The sequence below is a fragment of the Cygnus olor genome, chromosome 1 (genome assembly GCF_009769625.2).
Source record: "Cygnus olor isolate bCygOlo1 chromosome 1, bCygOlo1.pri.v2, whole genome shotgun sequence".
In the NCBI taxonomy this organism is placed as follows: Eukaryota; Metazoa; Chordata; class Aves; order Anseriformes; family Anatidae; genus Cygnus; species Cygnus olor.
Genome location: NC_049169.1, coordinates 621,605 through 641,073, shown reverse-complemented (window position 1 = coordinate 641,073; position 19,469 = coordinate 621,605). Strand labels below are relative to the sequence as shown.

At 71.1% G+C, this 19,469-nt stretch overlaps 3 protein-coding genes across 4 annotated transcripts; all 3 read right to left on the bottom strand.

The window, feature by feature from the left end:
• Positions 1-1,908: 1,908 nt before the first annotated feature.
• Positions 1,909-3,237, bottom strand: LOC121063846 (rheacalcin-1-like). The gene is made up of 5 exons (XM_040544755.1): positions 3,166-3,237; positions 2,754-2,848; positions 2,520-2,660; positions 2,134-2,239; positions 1,909-2,052 (listed from the first exon to the last, which is right to left on the bottom strand). The coding sequence occupies exons 1-5, from the start codon at positions 3,227-3,229 to the stop codon at positions 1,985-1,987; spliced, it is 474 nt and encodes a 157-aa protein (XP_040400689.1). The 5' UTR covers positions 3,230-3,237; the 3' UTR covers positions 1,909-1,984.
• Positions 3,238-5,431: 2,194 nt separating this feature from the next.
• On the bottom strand, positions 5,432-13,567 carry CPT1B (carnitine palmitoyltransferase 1B). Of its 2 annotated transcripts, XM_040544669.1 has the most exons (19): positions 13,441-13,567; positions 11,566-11,725; positions 11,347-11,486; positions 10,877-11,048; positions 10,600-10,701; positions 10,375-10,512; positions 9,660-9,737; positions 9,438-9,545; positions 9,117-9,201; positions 8,768-8,963; positions 8,457-8,642; positions 8,265-8,370; positions 7,670-7,786; positions 7,304-7,468; positions 7,090-7,224; positions 6,594-6,746; positions 6,324-6,437; positions 6,125-6,217; positions 5,433-5,656 (listed from the first exon to the last, which is right to left on the bottom strand). In XM_040544669.1, exons 2-19 carry the CDS (start codon positions 11,704-11,706, stop codon positions 5,567-5,569), a joined length of 2,319 nt encoding a protein of 772 aa, XP_040400603.1. In that variant the 5' UTR covers positions 11,707-11,725; positions 13,441-13,567; the 3' UTR covers positions 5,433-5,566. The 2 variants fall into 2 exon arrangements, with proteins under 2 accessions (XP_040400612.1, XP_040400603.1); XM_040544678.1 differs by lacking the exons at positions 10,877-11,048; positions 11,566-11,725; positions 13,441-13,567 and having other exon boundaries at positions 5,432-5,656; positions 11,347-11,484.
• Positions 13,568-14,690: 1,123 nt separating this feature from the next.
• CHKB (choline kinase beta) lies at positions 14,691-19,043 on the bottom strand. The gene is made up of 11 exons (XM_040544702.1): positions 18,883-19,043; positions 18,165-18,273; positions 17,966-18,079; positions 16,952-17,085; positions 16,724-16,828; positions 16,553-16,611; positions 16,385-16,472; positions 16,202-16,310; positions 15,971-16,077; positions 15,760-15,841; positions 14,691-15,478 (listed from the first exon to the last, which is right to left on the bottom strand). The coding sequence occupies exons 1-11, from the start codon at positions 19,038-19,040 to the stop codon at positions 15,422-15,424; spliced, it is 1,122 nt and encodes a 373-aa protein (XP_040400636.1). The 5' UTR covers positions 19,041-19,043; the 3' UTR covers positions 14,691-15,421.
• Positions 19,044-19,469: the final 426 nt, after the last annotated feature.

Below are 19,469 nucleotides of genomic sequence, written 5' to 3'. Positions count from 1 at the left end.
CAATGTGCAGACTGCAGGGAAGGGAATGGTTTTGCATGCTTTGGTTAAAGTTGTTTTCTTTCTGTATCCCTCAAAATCCAACAAAATGAAGGGATGACTCGAGACTAGCCTGCAAACTGGTACATGAGGCTGACCTGTTTTTGGGGAGCCATGGGCGCGAGGCACCTGGGAGCTGCTCACCTCCCTGCCCCAGCGGCTCTGCTGCCCCGGCACGAGGGCGGCCCCGAGCCCCATGGGGATGGGGACAGGGACAGGGGCACAGCCGGGGTCAGCCGTGGCTGTGGGGCACGGGGATGTGGCAGGACATGGTAGGACATGATGGACGTGCTGGCAGCGGTGTGACCTGGAGCACCCGCGGTGCATCCCTGCTTCCCAAGCCCCAGCACTGCCCCTGCCCCCTGCGCTGCTTGCTGTGCGGTCAGAGAGCCGCAATTGCCTCCTGGACACCCCAACTTCGGGTCACCCCCGAGCCTTATCAGTAACCTGGCCGTGAACTGCTCCCAGGCAGCCGCTGTGGTCCCCAAGCAGCCCGGACCCTCCACCAGCAGCATGACGGGCACACTGCCCCCAGCCCCTGCCCCATCCCTGCCTGGGGCTGCCCCTGGGCCCCCTGCCCTGCAGGTGGGGAGCAGGAACGGTCTGATAGCTCCCTTGTCACACACTGCACCGAGGGCAGCCCGGCAGGCACAAGCAGGAGTAGTGCGTGGGGCTGGGCACGGACACAAGTGAGCAGGGGCAGGACGGGGATGGGGACAGGGACAGGGACGGATACAGGGATGTCGTGCCAGAGGCACTTGGCACTTATGCAGCAGGGACCGCTGGCTGTCCCACTTCTTATTTTGACCACAAACTGTACAAGACCCCCAGATTCCTCTCCATGCCTCTCCTTTAATCCTTCCTCCCTCTCCTCCTACGGAATCAGACTGACTCCTGCACCCCCCCACACCCCCATCCCTTGTGCACGCTTTGCCTTCCCGCGGGCAGGGAATCCCCCACCCTGCCGCCTGCGCTGTGCTCCCTGAGGGGTTCTTGGTGCTCGCTGCTGCGTCGTCTGCGCATCCCACGAGGGCTGCCCCGTCCCTTATCACGGCCACTGAGCTCCAGGTAAATACCTGAGTCTCTGAAAGCGGCCACGGCAAACACAGGCGCGCTTTGGCTGATAAGGGGGAGGATAATTTCCTGCTTTGGTGATAACCGCTTGGCAGATCCGGGGGTTTCCCCCAAAAAGCCCCTGACCCCATGGCCCGGTGCAGCCCTGGTGCCCCCATGGCGATATGCAGCCGGGGGGAGTGCGGGGGGCTGAGGGCCCCTCTCCACCCCGGCACGGCCCCGGGCAGCAGCACCACTGGTCCCGGTGCTGGGCTCGTGACCCTGGCACTCGAGGGGCTGCAGTCCCGGTGCTGAGGCTGGGGCAGGATCCAGCCGTGCCCAGGGTGGGCGACGTCCTCGTGCGCTGGGGGCCTCGGGGTTGTGGGAGAAGTGCCACAGGGGTCTCTGTGCCCAGCTGTGCCCGTTGTGCCCGGGCTGAGGGACCCCCTTGCTGGGAGGCACAGCTGCCCCTTTCTCAAATGAGCTCCGGGTCCCTTCAGCAGTGTTCATCCCTCTGGCCCCTGCCCAATGTGCAGCCCCCCGCCTGCAGGCACGCCTCGCCGCTGGCCCGGTATCACACCACACAGCGGGGGCAGGACCAGGGGGCTGGGGGCAGACCCCCCCCCCCCCCCCAGGGGCAGCCCTGCACCCTGCCGTGGCCACGGGACAGCGCTGAGTGGGGCGGGGGTGCGGCTAGAGGAAGACATGGCACCACGGCGTGCTTCGTGTGCGTTTATTGCGGGGTCCCTCGCCACGGTCACAGCAAGGGGGCTGGGAGCGAGGGGGCGCCCAGGGTGTGGGGGCGACGTGCAGGGGGGCAGCAGGCACCGGGGCGGGGGGACACGGGGTGCAGGGTGACGGCAGGGCTGGGGGCGGCTCGCTCGCGGCCCCGCTTCTAGGCTGAGTATTTGCAGATGAAGGGGTTCCTCTCGCTGCAGGGGTTGTCCTCCCAGGACATGAAACCTGGAAGAGAGCAGAGCGAGCGCTGGGGCTGGCAGGGACCTTCCCCCGTCCCCCCACAGGACCACCAGCGTCCCAGCTCACCCGAGGAGCCCTCCAGCACTGTGCAGTACTTTCCCCTGGGGAATTCGTCGTCGTCCCAGGCAGAGTAGCGCTTCTTGGAGCCGTCTATCCACACCTGGGCTTGGTTCTGGGCCGCGGGAGGAAGAAGGCTGGCGTTAGGGGACGGGGCTGCGCGGGGCTGCGGGCGGCTCGGGGGCTGCGTGGGCACGGGGCCACGATGCTGGGGGACACGGTGGGGACATGGGGGGGGGGACACGGTGGGCGGCCGGGGCCAGGGACCTGCTCCGAGATGGGGACAACCTGGGGACAACCTGGCCTGGCCCTCCTGCACCCGGGGCAGGACACACGTTCAGGGCACCCACGGAGGGCGGGGGATGTGGGGGCCCCGAGCAGCCCATGGCGCTCACCCAGTGGTGGAGGCCGATCCAGACATTGTCCTCCTCCTCGCTGCGCTGGAACTTGGCCACGAACCTGGCGACGGCTGTGTGCTCCTCGGGGCTGTGCAGGGAGGCGAGGTGGCAGCCGGCGTGGATCACCTTGCACCAAGCCTGCGGGGGGGTGGGACGGGTGGGTGAGGGGGGGGTGGGGGCTGCCAGGGCAGTGGGGAGCCCGGGCCCCCCCTGCAGCCTGGGGGCACCTACCTCTGCCTTCCTCCAGGTGAGCTCCTGCCCGAAGTACCCGTAGCAGCTCCCCCTGAAGTCCAGCCAGCCCTTGGGGCACTTGTTCGCCTGCACCCCTGCGTGGCACAGAGAGCTTGGTGGGGGGGGGGGGCGGGGGGTCCAGACCTGCCCCCCCCAGCCCTGCCCCCCCGGAGCAGGGAACCCAGGGGTGCTCTGCCCCACCTCCACCATCGGAGGCAGGCGCTGAGCCACTGCTTTTTGGGGCAGCCCCGAGCAACTTCCCCCTCCCATGGGTGCTCCATCCTTGGGGCGATGCAAAGAGCTGGGGGGGCCTGCGTGTCCCTGGGGCTGGGGCAGGCAGGGCAGCAGCTGGATGGGGCTGGGGGGGTCATGAGAAGACGAAGGGCAGGGGCTGGGGGCCGGGGGGGCTCACCTGGCAGGGAGGGCAGCGCCAGGAAGCCCAGCAGGCAGAGGCCGAGGAACGCGGCTGGTCCCATCCTCGTCCTTCCTGCAAAGAGAGCGGTGATGGAGTGGCGTGGGGGGCACCCACCGAGGGGGGGCGCCCACCAAGGCGGGCACCCAACAAGGGGGGCACCCACCCAGGGGGGCACCCACCGCCCCAGTGCCCACCCAGCACCTGTGGCAGAGGCGTGGAGGCGAGCGGGGCTGGTGCAGGATGCGGCCGCCCGGGTGCCTTTATAGCCGCCGCGGGTGGCACCGCCGCGGGCTGGCAGAGAGATCAAAGCTTCGGGCGGCCGCCCCCGGGATGCGCCGGTCCCTCGGGTGGGTGCCCAGACAGACGGACAGACAGACAGATGGACAGACAGACAGATAGGCCCCTGACCGCCTGAGGACCCCCTGGCCCCAGCCCCACGGCCCCGAGCCCCCAGCCCTGCTTTGGCCCCGCTTTTTGTACCCCGGCCAGCCCCAGAGGATGCTGCAGATGTGTGAGGTCAGACCCCCACTATTTTGTGCCCCCCCCTTGTCTCCTTGCTGGGGTCTCGAGCCCCTGACATTGGGGGGGGGGCTGACTGCTGCACATCCTGCAGAGAGAAGTCCCCTGGGAGCAGGCCCCTCCTTGGCAAGGCTGGGCAAGAGCCCCCTGCATCCCACAGGGCGGTGTCACCAAGGGGTCCCCGACACCCTCTGCCCTCGGTGCTCTTTGCACAGCGTTTGCTGACCCCCCAGCAGCCCCATGGAACTGGGGTGCCCCCGGTGCTCCGGTCACTGCCTCGCAGCTGGGGCTGGCAGCGGGGGCCCTGGCACGTCGCCGTTCACTGCCGAGGGGCTGAGGGACGCTGTCCTGGCAGCCCCCAGCAGGCATGGGCCCGGGGAGGGACTGGAGGTGCTGGGGAGGGACCCACGGAGGGGTGGGGGCTCAACACATGCAGCCCCCTGAGCAGGGCCACGCTGGACAGCAGAGGGTTACGGTGCTGCAGCACCCAGCGGTTTGTGCCTCCTTATCGGGGGCATCAGATAAGGGATGGAGCTGGTGGGGCGGAGGAGCCCGGCTCCAGACACGCATCGGCAGCTCCTTTTCCTCCAGGCTCCGCCTGGCACAGGCTGCAGCTCTCAGGGTCCCTGCAGCACCTGAGGGGCCCCAAACCCAATCCAGGACCCCCCCAGGCGTGGGGCTGAGCCGTGCCGTGGGTCAGGGTTGGCTCCTGCAGCAAATCCCACGGGGGGATGGCGGCACAGCAGGCAGGGTGGCAGAGCCCGGGGTGCAGGATGCCACCCCTATGCAGGGTGGGGGTGCAGCACGGGGCAGTGCAGGACGCGGGGCTGTGGGGGCTCAGCCTGAGTCCAGAGCTGGCAGGCAGGGAATGTGCTGCAGGAGGGGCTTGTAGGGAGCATTGAGCTGAACCCTGGGGCTGGGGGCTGCAGAGCCTGACCCTAACAAAAACCCTGACCATAACCCCAAACCCAATCCTAAACCCATCCCCTAAACCTAACCCTAACCCTAACCCTAGCCCTAACTCTGACCGTCACCCTACCCCTACCCCTACTCCTACCCCTACCCCCTACCCCTACCCCTACCCCTACGCCTATGCCTACCCCTACCCCTAACCCTAGCCCCAACCCTAACCCTAACCCCGACCCCGACCCCAACCCCAACCCTAACCCTAACCCTAACCCCAACCCCCAACCATAACCAAAACTCTAACCCCAACCCTGGGCCAGCCCCCACCCAGTCCCCCTGCTCTGAGCACCCAGCGTGTGCTGCTGCCCGAGCAGTGCTGTGGGAGCACCTCCCCAGCCACCGTGGCGCGAGGCCGCTCGTTGCAGGCGTGAGGGACTCCGCACTGTCCGTGTTTCCTGCTGTCCGTCTGTCCGTCCGCTGCACCATGGCTGCTTGCCCCACGGCTGCTTGCCCCACGGTGCGGGTGGGCGCCACGCCGACACGGCTGACGGGCTCAGCGCCGCTCCCTGCCGCCATGCCCCGCTGCACACCCCCGTCACACCGCGCGGCCAGCGCCGCGGCACCGGGCCCGCTTTCATCGCTGCCTCGCCGTGCTGCTGGCGCCCCGACCGCGGCTCATTAGCCCCATGGCACGCGCCCGCTGCCTGCGGGCAGGAGGGCCCCTGGGACACAGAGATCCCACGGGGACCCCACGGCGCCGCCACCCCCTTCCCGCAGCTCAGGGACCCCAGCGCTGGCCGTGCCGTGCCCCGGAGAGGCTGCGGAGGGATGGCAGAAGCAGCCTTTATTGGCAGCATTTACAGAGAAGCAAGGCCCTGCTCCCCCCACCCGCCCTCGCCCCACGGCCCCCCGTGGTCCCGGCTCCTCCATGTCCCCTGGGACCCCGCGGGGACCCGGGGCAGCCCGCGCCCCCTCACTTCCCCGCCTTCTTGGCTGGCACGTCGAAGAGCTCGGCGATGTCCAGCATGGCCTGGCGGATGTTCCTCCCGAAACGCTTCGAGTCCTGTGGCAGCGCCCACGCCCCCATCAGCTGGGGGGGCCTTATCCGGGGGGGGGAGGGGGGCCAAGCCCTGCCCCCCCCATCCTGCTGTGCCCTGCCCTGTGCACAGGGATGGACATCCCAGCCCTGGGGACCCCCCAGGCCGCTGGGCCCAACCTGTGTCTCCTGTGACCCCCAAAAGCTCTGGGGACCCCCCCCAAACCTTGGTACCCCCCGTGTCCCTTGGGACCCCCCCCAGAAGGTCCTGCACGGGCAGCTCTGTGAGCCTGGATTGTGGTCAGGGACCCAAGGGAGAGCAACTGGGACGCAGTGGGGCAGACACAGAGGGGCAGCCCGTGCCCTGCGCTGGCCAGAGGGCAGAGGCTCAGCGCTGCGTGGGATCTGGGTGGGGACGGGACTGTCCTTACCCAGCTGGGGGCTGCCCAGCTCCCCCCGCCCTGGGGACCCCCAGCCCCCAGCCTCAGCCCTCACCGTCTCGGGGCTGGAGTACTTGCTGGAGACGTGGAAGGTGATGAGGTTCTCGCCGGCGATGATGTAGGAGACGCCGTAGCCATCGTCAGCGACCTGGGGGGGCAGAGGAGGGGAAGTGAGCGGGGCCGGGGGAGCCCAGGGTCTGCTGGTCCCCCCCGGGGGGTCCCCATCCCCCTCCCCGTGGCCGAGTGACGCTGACCGGGCCGAAGCCGCCGCCGGTGGAGACGTGGTCCGGGTACTTGTCCAGGTCGAACATCTTCAGCTGCTGCTGCGGTGTCTGGCTGGTGGAGAGGCGCCAGGGCTCCGACAGCACCTGTGGGGATGGGGTCACCGCTGCGGCTGGTGCCCCGCTGCACCCCACTGCGCCCCAATGCACCCCACTGTGCCCCACTGCGCCCTGCTGTGCCCCACTGTGCCCCGCTGCGCCCCGCAGTGAAGCACGTGCTCCCCGGCACCCTGCCCCGCTCACCTGTGCCAGGAAGGGGGACTGCACCCCCAGGTAGCGGGACACCACGTAGAGGCAGAAGAGGTGCCGGTCGATGCCGGCCCCGGTCATGGCCATGCGGTACATGTGCTGGTGCTTCTCCGCTGCCAGCTTGAAGAGCCGCTGGCGCTCGGCCCGCTGCGGGGAGAGCCGAGCTCAGGGGCTGGCACACCCCAAAACCTACCCACCCCGGGGTGCTCTGTGCGGGGTGACGTCCTCTGTCCTGCCTGGGGATGGCAGCGGCTCCGCAGCTCTGGGTAAACGGTCCCAAGGGACGGGGACATCCCCAAGGGACAGGGACCTCCACCGGGGTCAGGGACCTCCTGCAGAGACGGGTGCTTCCTCCGGGGGCGGGGACCTCCCCGAGGGGCAGGGGCCTCTGCTGGAGATGGGGAATGTGACCAAGGGGTGGGGACCCCCTCGAGGGACAGGGACTTGGGCAAGGCACGACGCGAGGGGCGTGGGGCGGCGCGGTGCTCACGGTCTGCCTGGCGTCCCCCATGCTCCGCACGAAGGCAGTCGACTCGGAGGTGCAGGAGCGCACCGTCTCCGTCCGGCCCTCGCGGAACAGCCGCGTCATGGAGGCCTCGTAGGTGAGGCAGAAGCAGCCCTTGTCCTGCGGAGAGAGGCGGCTGGGAGCGGGCACAGGGGGACGCCCACCGGGGCCCCCCGCGCGTCCCCGCGGCGCAGCTCACGCGGAAGTGGGCGAGCTGCAGGGAGATCTGGATGAAGGCGTCGGGGCTGGTCCGGCACTTCTTGATCAGCCCCTTCCCGAAGTCGGAGAACTGGAAGCAGCAGAAGTCCACGTCGTCGGCCAGCGCCTTGGCCACGCGGTACGAGCTCTCGATGGTGGCCTGGCACTGCGGGGACACGCGGCCGTGGCGGTGGGCGCGGGGCACCAAGCGCCCCGGGACGGGGACGCCGAGGGTCAGCCCCGCTCCCACGGGACCAGGGCGGCACTGGGTGGCACCGGGTGGCACTGGGTGGCCAGTGGGCAGGGCTGGCTCCAGTGCAGGAACACCACAGGGCGCGGGGCCGGGGCGGCTCGGGGCTGCACCCACCTCCTGGGGGATGTCCCACTGCAGGCGCTGGGGTGGTGCCAGCCGCGTGTCGGGGTCCCCCACGCAGTGCCCCCCCTCGGTGTAGCCCAGCTGGAATTTGTCCGTCGCCAGCATGAACTGGGGAGAGGCAGGGACTGAGCAGGGGGCACCGGCCTCACAGTGCCCCCAGCCCCCAGCGTCCCCCAGACAGCAGTATTCACCAACTCGCCCCCAGCATGGCCCCACACACAGCCCTCCTGCAGCCCCCTTTACCCCCAAGGCTGTCCCCTGCCCCCAGTGGAGCTCGCTGTGTCCCCAGGATGGTGGTGCCCAGCACGGGTGTCCCCAGTAGTGGTGCCCAGCCCAGGGATGCCCAGTTTTGGGGGGACCCAAGGGGTGCCCAGTGGGGGTGCCCAGCTCCAGAGTGCCCAACTGGGGGTGCCCAACTGGGGTGCCCACTTCTGGGGGAGCTCAATGGGGATGCCCAACTCCGGATGCTCAGCCCCGGGGGGGTGCCCATTTTGGGGGTGCCCATTTGGGGGGGGTGTGTCCATTTAGGGAGGGGTGCCCATCCCGGGGTACCCCACGGGGGCGCAGGTCCCCCCCCAGCCGGTACCTCCCAGAGGTGCCCGATGATGGGTGCGTCGGCCCACGAGTGCTCGGCGTTGGCGCCCAGCTTGCCGTTCTTGTAGACGACCAGGGTGAAGGATTTGTCAAACCACCTGCGGGGGGCACGGGGTGAGCGGCGCGGTGCCGGGGGTGTCCCAGGGGTGCAGGGGCTCAGGGGGGGGGGCCTGGGGCTGCCCACCGGTCGTAGCACTGCCCGTGCAGCAGGGACTTGGCGTAGGTGTCCATGCAGTCCTCCCTGTCCGCGCTGTAGCCGTGCGCCTCCTCGTCCAGCGTCAGGAAGAAGGCTGCCCGCTCGATGGCGTCCAGCGACACCTTGTTCTTGCCCTGGCTGAAGAATCGGGCCCGTGCCTCTGCCCAGGGCACCCTGTGGGCACCAGCAGCAGTGAGGGCGGGCGCCTGGCGATGCCCCCGTGCCCCGGCAGCCCCCAGGTGCCACCATCCCGTGGGGCAGCCGCGTCCCCCATCGCCCTGCGCCCCCTGCCCGGGCACCTGTCCCCAGCGGTGAGGGCCGCCAGCCGCTCCTCGCCGGGCTGGGGGGGCGAGGGGTCGTCCAGGATGCGCTGAAACTGCAGCTCCAGGTCCCGCGGCTTCAGCAGCTGCCCCCCGTAGTACAGCCAAACCTTGTAGAAGCGGCCCTTGTGGTAGACGGCCAAGTGCTTGCTGTCCAGCAAGTGCAGCAGCGTGTCTGCGGGAGGGGCACTATTGCTCCGCTGCGGCCACCCCACGGCACGACAGGACCCATGGGGCGGGGGGGCTGAGCACCCCAGGGCAGCCCTCGTGTGCAGGGCTGGGGCTGAGCCCCGGCTCAGGATGGGGCCCTGCCCCGCCGGCCACGTACCCGTCTCCTTGCCGGGGATGCGGGTGGTGTTGAACATCCGTTCTGACTGGTAGGAGCACATGGGCACGATGCCCAGCGCCATCATCTGTGGGGGGGCAACAAGAGGGGCTCCCACCCCAGCCCACTGCGACCCCCATCCCCGCTGCAGCCCCCTGACCCTCTGCCAGCCTCATAGCACTTGCCCCCAGCCCTACCCCTGCCCCATTATTTCCCTTCCTCCCGTGCCCCGCCGGGCTCCCCAGATCCCCCACCCGGTGCCCCCAGCCTGCCCCACAGCCCCACAGCCCCACCCCGACCCCGTGCCCCCCCCCAGGTGCTCACGGGCGGGATCTCCCCGCGGTCCAGCTTGCGGCGGTACAGCAGGATGGCGTGCACCACGTTGCCCGCCCGGGCAGCCTGTATGTGGCTGGGCGTCACGTAGAGGAAGTCCTGGGGACAAGGGACGGGCTGGGAGGGGGCGCCCGGGGTCCCTGCTCGGCCCGGTGCGGGTCTGGGAATGTCCCCGGCCAGGGAACGGCGCCGTGGCACTGTCACCCCCCTCACCATGGCGTAGTAGTTGCTGTTGACCATGAGCGGGCTGCGGCCGCGTAGGTAGATGTACTGCTCCCACCAGTCGCTCACCTGGTGGGGGACATGAGCTGGGGTCACCGCGGGGCAGGGATGGGGACAGGGATGGGGATGGGGGACAGGGATGGGGACAGGAAGGGCAGATAGGGCAATGGACAAGGCAAGGCATAGGGATGGGGGAAGGGGACAGGAACTGGGGACAAAGCGGGGCGAAGGTGGCTGGACAAGGACAGAAGCAGGTGCGGGGAGAGGGGACAGGGAGAGCAGCTACGGACACTGGGAAGGGGACGTGGGACATGGGCAGGGGAGAGGGACAGTGGAAGGGGCCAGCTGCAGGAGCAGGGACAGGGAGTGGGGTCAGTCCTTGCCCTCCCCACACTGGGGCTCGGTGCAGGACCCCCGTCCTGCCCACAGTGACCTTGTTGGGGTCCCCAGGCTGCCCAGGGGGCAGCACCCCTGCCCCATGTCCCTGTGCCCAACTTTTCTGGGCATGGTAGGCTGCAGAGGAAGGCCCAGGCTGGAGCTTCTCGGCAAGTGGGACACAGGAGCAGGGACAGGGGTGGCACGAGGCTGCCCCAGGACCACCCCGCATCCCCCCCACCCAGCCTGGGTGCTCCAGGGCCCCACAAAGGGGTGACCATGCCCAGGCGGTGGGATCACTGCAGCGTCCCGCTCCCGGGGCTGGGCTCACGTAGTTGGTGGTCCACCAGGACTTGAGGATCAGGTACTTCTGCAGCCGAGGGGCCGTCTTCTCCTTGAACTCCTTGGCCAGAGCCTCCATCTTGCTGTACTTCTCGTCGTCCATCAGCGGGCGCACGGACTCCAGGTACTGCGGGCAGGGGGCTCGGGTCACCGCCGTCCCCGGGGACCTGGGAGGGCAGCACCAGGCGGTGCCCCCACGCCGCTCAGCCCTTACCCTGCGGATGGTGGCCTCCACGGGGGGCACGGGCAGCTTGGGCAGCGAGGTCTGGAAGCTGTAGAGCAGGGGCTTGCGGCCTGAGAGCACCTTCATCAGTGCCTGCAGGGCCAGCGCAGAGGCTGGGGGTCACGGACAGTGCTGCAGGAGCCAGCCCCCCTCCCCACACCAGCCCCCAGGGTCCCCAGTGCAGTCCCCACCACCAGCGCCTTTGCGGCACTTCCAGCGCCCCCCGTGCAACACGCGCACGCTTGGAGGCGCACGTGCAGGCACGCACCACCCAGATCTTGGTGCTGCGGCTCATCTTGCCGTGGGGCTCAAACATCCACCCGTGGTAGGAGAGGAGCAGCCTCATCGTCTGCCGGAAGAGCAGCACAGCCGAGAGCCAGACGCCGGTGGAGAAGAGGACGGCGCTCACGACCGTCCGGCTCTCGTAGCTCAGGAGTTGGCTGCGGGGAGCAGGGAGAGGGCTGAGGTGGGGACGTGACCGCGGTGGGGGGCACCACGGGGCTGGGGGAACACGCGGGTGGGACGCCCTGGGGGATGTCCCCGTGCTGGGACCATGCTCGCGGTGTTGGGAGATGTGTGGGGTGGGACACACGGTAGGTGGGGACGTGCCCATAGGGCTGGGGGACGTGGGGCATGGTCTCTCATTGGGGACACCACAGGTGGGGCCGTGCCCGTGGGCTGGGGGGGCTGAGTGGGGTGCCCAGAGGCTGGGGGCCGTGTGGAGCTGCCCCCGCTCACCTCTCAGGCAGGAAGCAGCGGATGCGGGCGATCAGCCCCATGGAGGGGTCCACCTGGCAGTAGAAGGAGCCGGCGGTGGCCATCACCACCACCATCCAGCTGGAGGGGGATGCGGGGTAGACGCCGGTCAGGAAGCTGTTCTGTGGGCACAGGGGGTCAGGGCGGCGGTGGCGGGGCGGCAGGGACCACCTGGCTCCGCAGCCCCCGCCCCGGGCCCACCTTTGCGCGGACGAAGCGCTTCTTCCAGGAGGAGATGCCGGCGAGGTAGAGCTGCTTGACGGCCTCGCGGCTGAGGTGGAAATCTAAGCCCTCGGGGGTGACGGTGAACTGGAAGGCCACGGCCTGGTGGGCTTCTGCCATCTTGGGGGGCTGCTGGCACCTGGGGGCGCGCGGGGGGTGGCTGAGCGCAGGGACGGTGCCTGGGGATGGCCACACCCGGCACCGGGCGCCAGGCTCTGCGGTGCCGTGGCTCTGGGCACCACCTGGAACACCCCATGACGCTGTTGGCATCGCAGCCCCCCCTCTGCACCCCCCCCCAGTGTCACTGGGGCCACCGCGCACCGGGACGGTCACGCTGCGTGCCAGCGGCCGTGCCAGGAGAGCTGCGTCACGTCGGCCCCGGCCAGGCCCCAGAGCCACGTGCGTGTGCCCGCGGGGGGGCCCTGTCCCAGTCACATGGGCCTGGACGGGTGCCCAGTGAGGGAAGGGTCAGGCACCGTCCCGCTGCCCCAGCGCACGCCACCGAGGGGGCAGATGCACAGACACACCCCCGCGGCGCACCCAGCTGCGTGGGGGGGTAGCAGCACCGGCCCCCTGCTGCCACGCTGTGCGTCGTCCCCACGCACCGGGAACACTGGGGCAGGGGGCTGCGGCAGGAGCTGGGCCCCCCCACACCCCTCCGTGCCCAGGGTCCCCTCCCTCAGCGGGCACGGGCAGAGCCCCCACCGCTGTGTGGAGCCCGGGCTCCTGCTGGTGTCGGCGCAGCCGGCTCAGCACGGCAGCGTGGGGGGAGCCACGGAGCTGCCTCCCCGGTGCGTGAGCCTGAGGTGCCCTTCCACAAGGGCGTCCTTGGGCTGAAGGCAAACAGCAGCGCGGCGAGAGCCAGGAGTCCTGCCGCTGCCACGGCACTGCGCGGCACCGCACCGCGCTGGCATGCGTCACGCTGCATGGCACCAAAGTGCACAGCACCAACTGCACAGCACCGTGCTGCAGCACAGCAGGGCCTGCAGGGCACTGCGCTGCTTCGTGCTGCGCTGCGCTGGGTTGCATTAAACTGCATCGCGCTGCACCGAGCTGCATGGCACTGCGTGGCACTGCCCTGCCCTGTGCTGCGCTGCACCGCACCCTCCGAACTCATCACACCGCACGGCACGGCAGTGCATAGTATGGCACGGCACGGCACTGCAAGGGCTCTGCACAGCACAGCACTGCACTGCACAGCACGGCACGCTGCACTGGACTGCACAGCACTGCATGGCACCGCACAGCGCAGCACTGCACAGCACAGCGCTGCACAGCAGACACGTAACTGCAGGCCCCGGGGGACCCACGTGCCCTGGCCCGCTCTGCCCACTCCTCACGCCCAGCAGCCACCGAGCGTCACAAGGTCACCGGGGCGGTGCGGCACCGGGACGTGCCCTGGAGGGACACGGATGCCCCGGGGGACACCCTGGGGGACACCCCAGGGACAGAGCTGCAGCTGCCCAGCCCACGGGGCGCCCTGCCCGGGGCTCGGCTCCTGGGGACCATGGGGCCACCCGACGGGGCGCAGTGGGACCAGGGCGCAGTGGGGCCGGGGTGCAGCGGGACGGGGTGCAGCAGGACGGGGTGCAGCGGAACAGGCCGGCACAGGGGTACCCAGAGCCCCCTGGGACGCCCCGGGGTCACAAGGGGGCCCGGCAGACGGTCCCCAAGCAGCAGCAGCAGCGCAAGGGCACGGCCCGGGAGGGGACCCGGTGCGGGCCGGGGGCAGCGGCTCGGCGGCGCCCCAGCGCCCCGGGGCTCCCCCAGCCCCGAGCGGACCCCGACCCCCCGCGGGGCCCCCCCCAGGCCCGGGTGCCGCGGGCGCCCCGCCCGCCCCGCAGTGCCCGGTACCTGCTCGGGGGGTGCGAACGGCGAGGGGCAGAGCCCCGGGACGGCGGCTCCGTGCGCCCGCTGCGCCCCGGGGACGGCGGCTCCGTGCGCCCCGCGCCGCGCCCCGGGGGGCTGTAACCGGACACGGGCGGGGGGGCGGCCCCGCCACATGGCCCGAAATGGCCGGGGCCGCCCGGCCGCTCCTCCCCCGGGGCCCGCCTCGCCCCGCGCCCCCCCCTCGCCGGGGACCCGGCACCCGGCGGGACCCCCCCGCGGACCCCCGGCCGGGCAGGGGACCGGCACCCCCCGGGGACCCGCAGCTCCCCGCACCCCCACGGCCGTGTCCCCGTCCCGCTGCGTGGGAGCCCCGGCGTGGAGCCGCCGCGCGCGGGGGGAGCGGGGGGGGGCCTCGTGCGGGCACCGGCCCCACGCGTGCACCTGCCGGGACCGCGGCTCGTCCGCCCCGCGCGGCCCGGGGAGAGCCCCCCCCGGTCCCCCCGGCAGCCGCTGCCGCGGGGGGGCTATAAATGGCCGGGACGGGGCCGAGAGGAGCGGGGGCAGCGCGCCCCGGGGTGCCCCCCCGCGGGGCTCCGCGCCCGGGCTGGGGGTCCCGGGGCAGGGGGGCGGTCCCGGCCCGGCCGCGTGTCCCCCTGACGGGCTCGCAGCGTCCTCCGGGATCCCCCCCCCCGGTCATTCCCCCCCCAGCAGCGCGGTGCCGGGAGCAGCTCCGTCCCCGCATGGACAGGGAGGGCAGGGCAGGGTGGGCGCTGTCCTCCCGTCCCTGTCCCCATGCGTCCCCTCCCCGCGTCCCCGGGTGGCGCTGAGCCCCCTCCTCCCCGGCCCCCACCCCACATCCCCGTGGGGCTGGGCTCTGCCCCCCCCTCCCTGCCCACAGACACCCCCTCCCCATGCACCCCGCGGTGAGCCGGGGGGGTCCCGTGGAGCAACGGCCCTACGGGAGCTGGGGGTGTCCCAGGGGGCTGGGGGTCCTGGCGCTGTGGGGTGCAGGGGGCGTAGAGGCTGCCGGGGGTGCCGCAGAAGCCGAAGCCACTCACAAGGCAAAGCCACGAGCCCCTGCGGCCAGCAGGCACCGAGGAGGGAGAGGCCACACCAAAGCCCCCCCTGTGCGCACGGGCAGAGCTGTGAGCACCGCCCGACCCGCGTGGGGGGCAGCGGAACCCCCCCGGGGCTGCACACACCCGGCCCACCCCCCTGAGCCTGCAGGGCAAACGGGGCAACGCCACGGGGCAGCAGACAGCGAGCAGCCCCCGTGCACCACCGCAGCGTTTATTGGTCCAGGACTGTACATTCTGCTGTCGGGGGGCCGCCAGCCCCCAGCCCCCAGCCCCCAGCCCCGCCGAGCAGCAGCTGCACAGCCAAGGCAGCGGGGAGCCAGGCAGGGGGGCACGAGGAGGGCACAGTGCGGCATGGGGGTCCTACCTGGCCCCAGACGGTGGGGGAGAGCTGGGGGGGGATGAGATGCACGTGCAGAGCCCCCCCCCTGCCCCCAGCACCTCCACGCGCAGCCCTTGCAGCGGGCAGGACCACACGCAGCCACCCGTGACCCCTCCTGGTCTGGGGGGGATCGAGGGGGTCCCACCAGTGCGGTGCCCACGGCTCCAACCCCGCCTTGTGCCTGCAGGGGGAGGCCAGGGCTGCAGGGGCATGGGGGGGCTGCAGAGGCACTGGGGGGGGTCAGCAGGGGCTGCGGCCTCCTTTGCCTACAGCAGTGATGGCAAAGGCGGAGCCCCACGGCTGTGTCCCCTCTTTGAGGGGGGGGCGTCCCCTTTCCCCACACCCCGGCGGTCCCACAACTTGCCCCATGCCACGATGCAGCCCCGGAGCCTGCCCCCTCCCTGTCCCCCACGGGGCAGCCACGGCAGGGACCAGCCCCACGGCCGCCTGTTGCAGCCCCCGTGGGAGGGGGCGTTGCGTCTCTGGCCCCACGGCATGGCTGGGGGGCTGCGGGGGGGCGCAGGCAGGGCCAGGGATCCGGTCAGTCTCAGCAGCACTGCGCCTTGTGCTGGAAATAGGCCTCGAAGCGGCTCTGGGCATAGTCCTGTGGGGGGAAAAGGGGTCAGAAGGGACCTGTCCCCCCCACCTCCACCAGCACCCCCAGCGCAGGGGTGCAAGGGAAGCACCGCGACGCCTGGGGGTCACCCCATAACCCGTCCTGGTGCCTGGGCTGGAGACCCCCCTGCGCCTGGCTGTCCGGACCCCTCCCTGCCCCGATGCCCCGTGCTGGGGGGGGGGGTGATGAGCAGGAGAGCTCCAGGGCAGCCCTGCGTGGAGGCTGGGCCCCTCCCTGCACCCGCCCGGCCCCCCAGGGGCAGCACTCACCAGGTACCCAAACTCGATGGTGGAGATCTTCGCCTGCAGGATGGACCAGAGGCCCCAGAAGAAGTGAGAGGCCAAAGCGAACCTGAGGGGAGCACAGCCCTCAGCACCCCCGGCCCCCTCCCTGCCCCCAGCGGGGCGAGCGGGAGGGGCGTCCCGGGGCTGCTGCTCTCCCACACGGTGCCCCCAGCACCGCTCCCCCCGCGTCCCTCACCGGTTGATCTCCGTCAGCATCTCTTCCTCGATGCGAGCCTGCTCCTCGTGCGTCGTGTCCCCGCGCCGCCCCGAGTCCTCCGAGAGGTAGTGCCGGATGAAATGCAGCTGGGGGGGGGCCGCAGGTTGGGACGCTGCGAGCGGCGCGTGCCCCAGCCCAGCACCCCTCCTGCAGCCCCGGCGCCTTGCCCGAGCCCCGCAGCGCCGCGGGGCAGCACGGCTCACGGCTCACCTGCTGCTGCCGACTGGGGTAGTTCTCCAGAGAGGCCTTGTAGTAGGGCCAGGACTCGTGCGTGTAGTTGTACACCCACTCGCAGAAGTGGTTGCCGATGTCAAAGCCCCTGGGGAGGGAGCGGGGGGGTGAGCGAGGAGCCGCCTGCTGGCGGGGCACAGCCCCCCGCAGCCCCGCGCCCACCGGTAGTTGTAGCTGCTGTACTCGAAGTCGATGAGCATCAGCTTGTCCGAGGGGGAGGCCTCGTGCCCGGACAGCAGCAGGATGTTCCCTGGGGACACGGACGGGACCGGGACGGGTCAGGGGGACGAGGAGCGCGGCCCGGCACGGCCGCAGGGCGCCGGCACTCACCCTCCTGCACGTCGTTGTGGCAGAAGACGACCGGCGAGGGGGTGGCCTCCAGCAGCTCCCTGCAGGGGGGCAGAGCTCGGCGTCAGCCCTCGCCCGTCCCCTGCCACCGCCGCCAGGCAGGGCACAGAGCTGCGTCCCCCCCCCAGAGGTCCCCGAGGACACCGGGCTCACCTGAGGCTCCTCATCTCCTCCTGCAGGTTGTAGGCCTTCAGGTGGTTGAACTTCTTCAGCTGCCCCTCCTCGGAGAAGGTGAGCTCCGAAATCTGCTTCAGGTACCTGGGGCGGGGGACGGGGGAGGCTGCAGCCCCCCTGCGCCCCCTCCCCGCCGCTCTGCGCCCCCCTGAGCCCCTGGGATTTGGGGTTGGGGGTGGCTGCCCCCCACGAGCGCGGCGCCCTCACCACTCCATGGTTCCGAAGAGCCACTTGGGCTCCTTGTTGAAGGGCATCACCATGCCGTGGAAGCGCGACATCTTCACCGCGATCTCCTTGGAGATGTCGGGGTCCCGCAGGTCCTCGGTCCGCAGCCGACGGCTCTGGGGACGCACAGCGGTGTCAGCAAGGGGGGGCCAGCGGGGACCCTGCCCCGTACCGCCCTGTATTGCCCTATATCACCCCGTACCGCCCCGTACCGCCCTGTCTTGCTCCGTACTGCCCCGTATTGCCCCATCTCGCACTGTACCGCCCCGTATTGCCCCGTATCACCCTGTACTGCCCCATATTGCCTTGTATTGCCCTGTGTCACCCCATACTGCCCTGTATCACCCTGTACTTCCCCATATTGCCTTGTATTGCCCTGTGTCACCCCATACTGCCCCGTATCACCCTGTATCGCCCTGTACTGTCCCATACCGCCCCATATGTCTTACGAGGAGCAGATGAGGGAGCTGGGGTTGTTTAGCCTGGAGGAGGCTCAGGGGCGACCTTATCACTCTCTATAGGTACATTAAAGGAGGCTGTAGAGAGGTGAGGGTTGGTCTGTTCTCCCACGGGCCTGGTGACAGGACGAGGGGGAATGGGCTAAAGTTGTGCCAGGGGAGGTTTAGGTTGGATATTAGGAAGAACTTCTTTACCGAAAGGGTTGTTGGGCATTGGAATGGGCTGCCCAGGGAAGTGGTTGAGTCCCCATCCCTGGAGGTCTTTAAAAGACGTTTAGATGTTGAGCTTAGTGATACGGTTTAGTGCAGGACTTGTTAGTGTTAGGTCAGAGGTTGGACTCGGTGACCTTGGAGGTCTCTTCCAACCTAGACAATTCTGTGATTCTGTGATATCATCCTGTATCGGCCCGTATCACCCCATACTGCCCTGTATTGCTCCGTATCGCCCCATTTCACCCCGTATCGCTCCATATTGCTCTGTACCGCCCCATCTCGCCCCATACTGCCCCATACTGCTCCGTACTGCCCCGTGCCGTACCGGGATGTACTGCTCCAGCCGCCCCTGGGGGAAGACGCCGTAGAGCCGCGGCCCCAGCGCGCGCTCCGCCAGGATGGCGAACATCACGCTCTCCAGCACCAGCGAGTCCACGCCCTGCGGACGGGGCCGGTGAGCGGCGGCGGGGCCGGGGGCCCTGGGGGTCCCGGGGGTGCCGGTGGCGGCGGGGCCGGGGTCTCACCTGCAGGATGGCCCCGTAGACGCGCAGCAGCACCTGCCGGGGCTCGTCGCCCACGCTGAGGATGTGCTCGGGCAGCGCGCACTTGAAGAGCAGGTTGCTGAGCCCCCCGCTGCGGGCACGGGCACGGCACGCGTCAGGGGTGGCCACGGCGGCTCACGGGGGGCACGGGGAGGAGGGCACCGGGAACCACGGGCACCGGGAACCGCGGGCAGGGGGCACCGGGGGGCCGTGGGCAGGGGGACTGGGAGCTGGGGCAGGGGGACCGGGGGGCTGCGGGCACCGGGAACTAGGGGCAGGGGGCACCGGGGCTGCCGGCGGTCGCGGGACCGGCAGGGACACGGCGGGGCACGGGGCCGGGGAGGGAACCGGGGACGGGACCGGGGGGCACCGGGGGCGGGGGGGCACGGGGCAGGGGGCACCGGGGGGCTAGGGGGCGGGGGGACCGGGGAGCGGCAGGCACGGGGCACCGGGGCTGCCGGAGGGTGTGGGTCCGGCAGGGACACGGCAGGGAACGGGGCCGGGGAGGGGACCGGGAGGGGACCGGGGGCGGGACCGGGGGGCACCGGCGGGGGCACGGGGGGGGGGCAGGGACAGGGAGGTACCGGGGGCGGGGCGGGGCGGGCGGGGCGGGGGTCGCGGCCGGGGCGGGGCGGGGCGGTGCCGGTTCCCGTGCCGGTGCCGGTTCCGGTTCCCGTTCCGGTGCCGGTGCCGGCCGTACCTGACGGGCCCGATGACGAACTCGTCGGGGCCGATGAGCTTCCAGGAGCCGGCCAGGAACTCCCGGCACCAGGCGTAGGCCCGCAGCCGGGTGGCGGCGGGCACGGCCCCGCTCCCGGCCCCGCCGCCCGCCCCGCGCCCCGCCGCCATGGCCGCCATGGCCGCCGCGCCCCGCCCCTCCGCGCCCATTGGCCGGCGGCGCGGCGGCGGGGCGGGCGCGGCCCAATGGGGCGGCGCGGCGGCGGCGACGTCACGCGGCGCGGCGGGATGCGGCGCAACGTGGAGCTGAAGGCGCGGCTGCGGCGGGCGGAGGCGGAGGCGGCGCGGGGCGCGGCGGAGCGGCGGAGCGGGGCGGCGGGCACGGCCCTGCCCCAGGCGGACACCTTCTTCCGCGTGCCCGCGGGGCGCCTCAAGCTGCGGCGCTCCCCCGTGAGCCCGGGGCCGGGGGGCGGGGTCCCGGTACCGGAACGCGGGGGAGGTTGGGATGGGGTACGGGGTACGGGGCGGGGGGACGGGGGCGGGGACGGGACCCGAGGTGCGGGGGGATCCGGGGGACAGGACCGGGGGGACGGGGGACGGGGTCCGGGG

Bases quoted from the DNA above. Each gene is read 5' to 3' on its own strand.
- LOC121063846 (XM_040544755.1), bottom strand. From the start codon at position 3,229: ATGGGACCAGCCGCGTTCCTCGGCCTCTGCCTGCTGGGCTTCCTGGCG. The intron at 2,849-3,165 runs GTGAGCCCCCCC...TGTGCCACGCAG, and splicing joins GGCGCTGCCCTCCCTGCCAG to GGGTGCAGGCGAACAAGTGC. The intron at 2,053-2,133 runs GTGAGCTGGGAC...GCTCTCTTCCAG, and splicing joins AGTGCTGGAGGGCTCCTCGG to GTTTCATGTCCTGGGAGGAC.
- CHKB (XM_040544702.1), bottom strand. From the start codon at position 19,040: ATGGCGGCCATGGCGGCGGGGCGCGGGGCGGGCGGCGGGGCCGGGAGC. The intron at 16,473-16,552 runs GTGAGTGCCGGC...CCGTGTCCCCAG, and splicing joins CCACAACGACGTGCAGGAGG to GGAACATCCTGCTGCTGTCC. The intron at 15,479-15,759 runs GTGAGTGCTGCC...TTCCCCCCACAG, and splicing joins CCATCGAGTTTGGGTACCTG to GACTATGCCCAGAGCCGCTT.
- CPT1B (XM_040544669.1), bottom strand. From the start codon at position 11,706: ATGGCAGAAGCCCACCAGGCCGTGGCCTTCCAGTTCACCGTCACCCCC. The intron at 9,546-9,659 runs GTGAGGGGGGTG...CCTTGTCCCCAG, and splicing joins ACAGCAACTACTACGCCATG to GACTTCCTCTACGTGACGCC. The intron at 8,643-8,767 runs GTGCCCGGGCAG...TGGTGCCCACAG, and splicing joins GCCCTCACCGCTGGGGACAG to GGTGCCCTGGGCAGAGGCAC.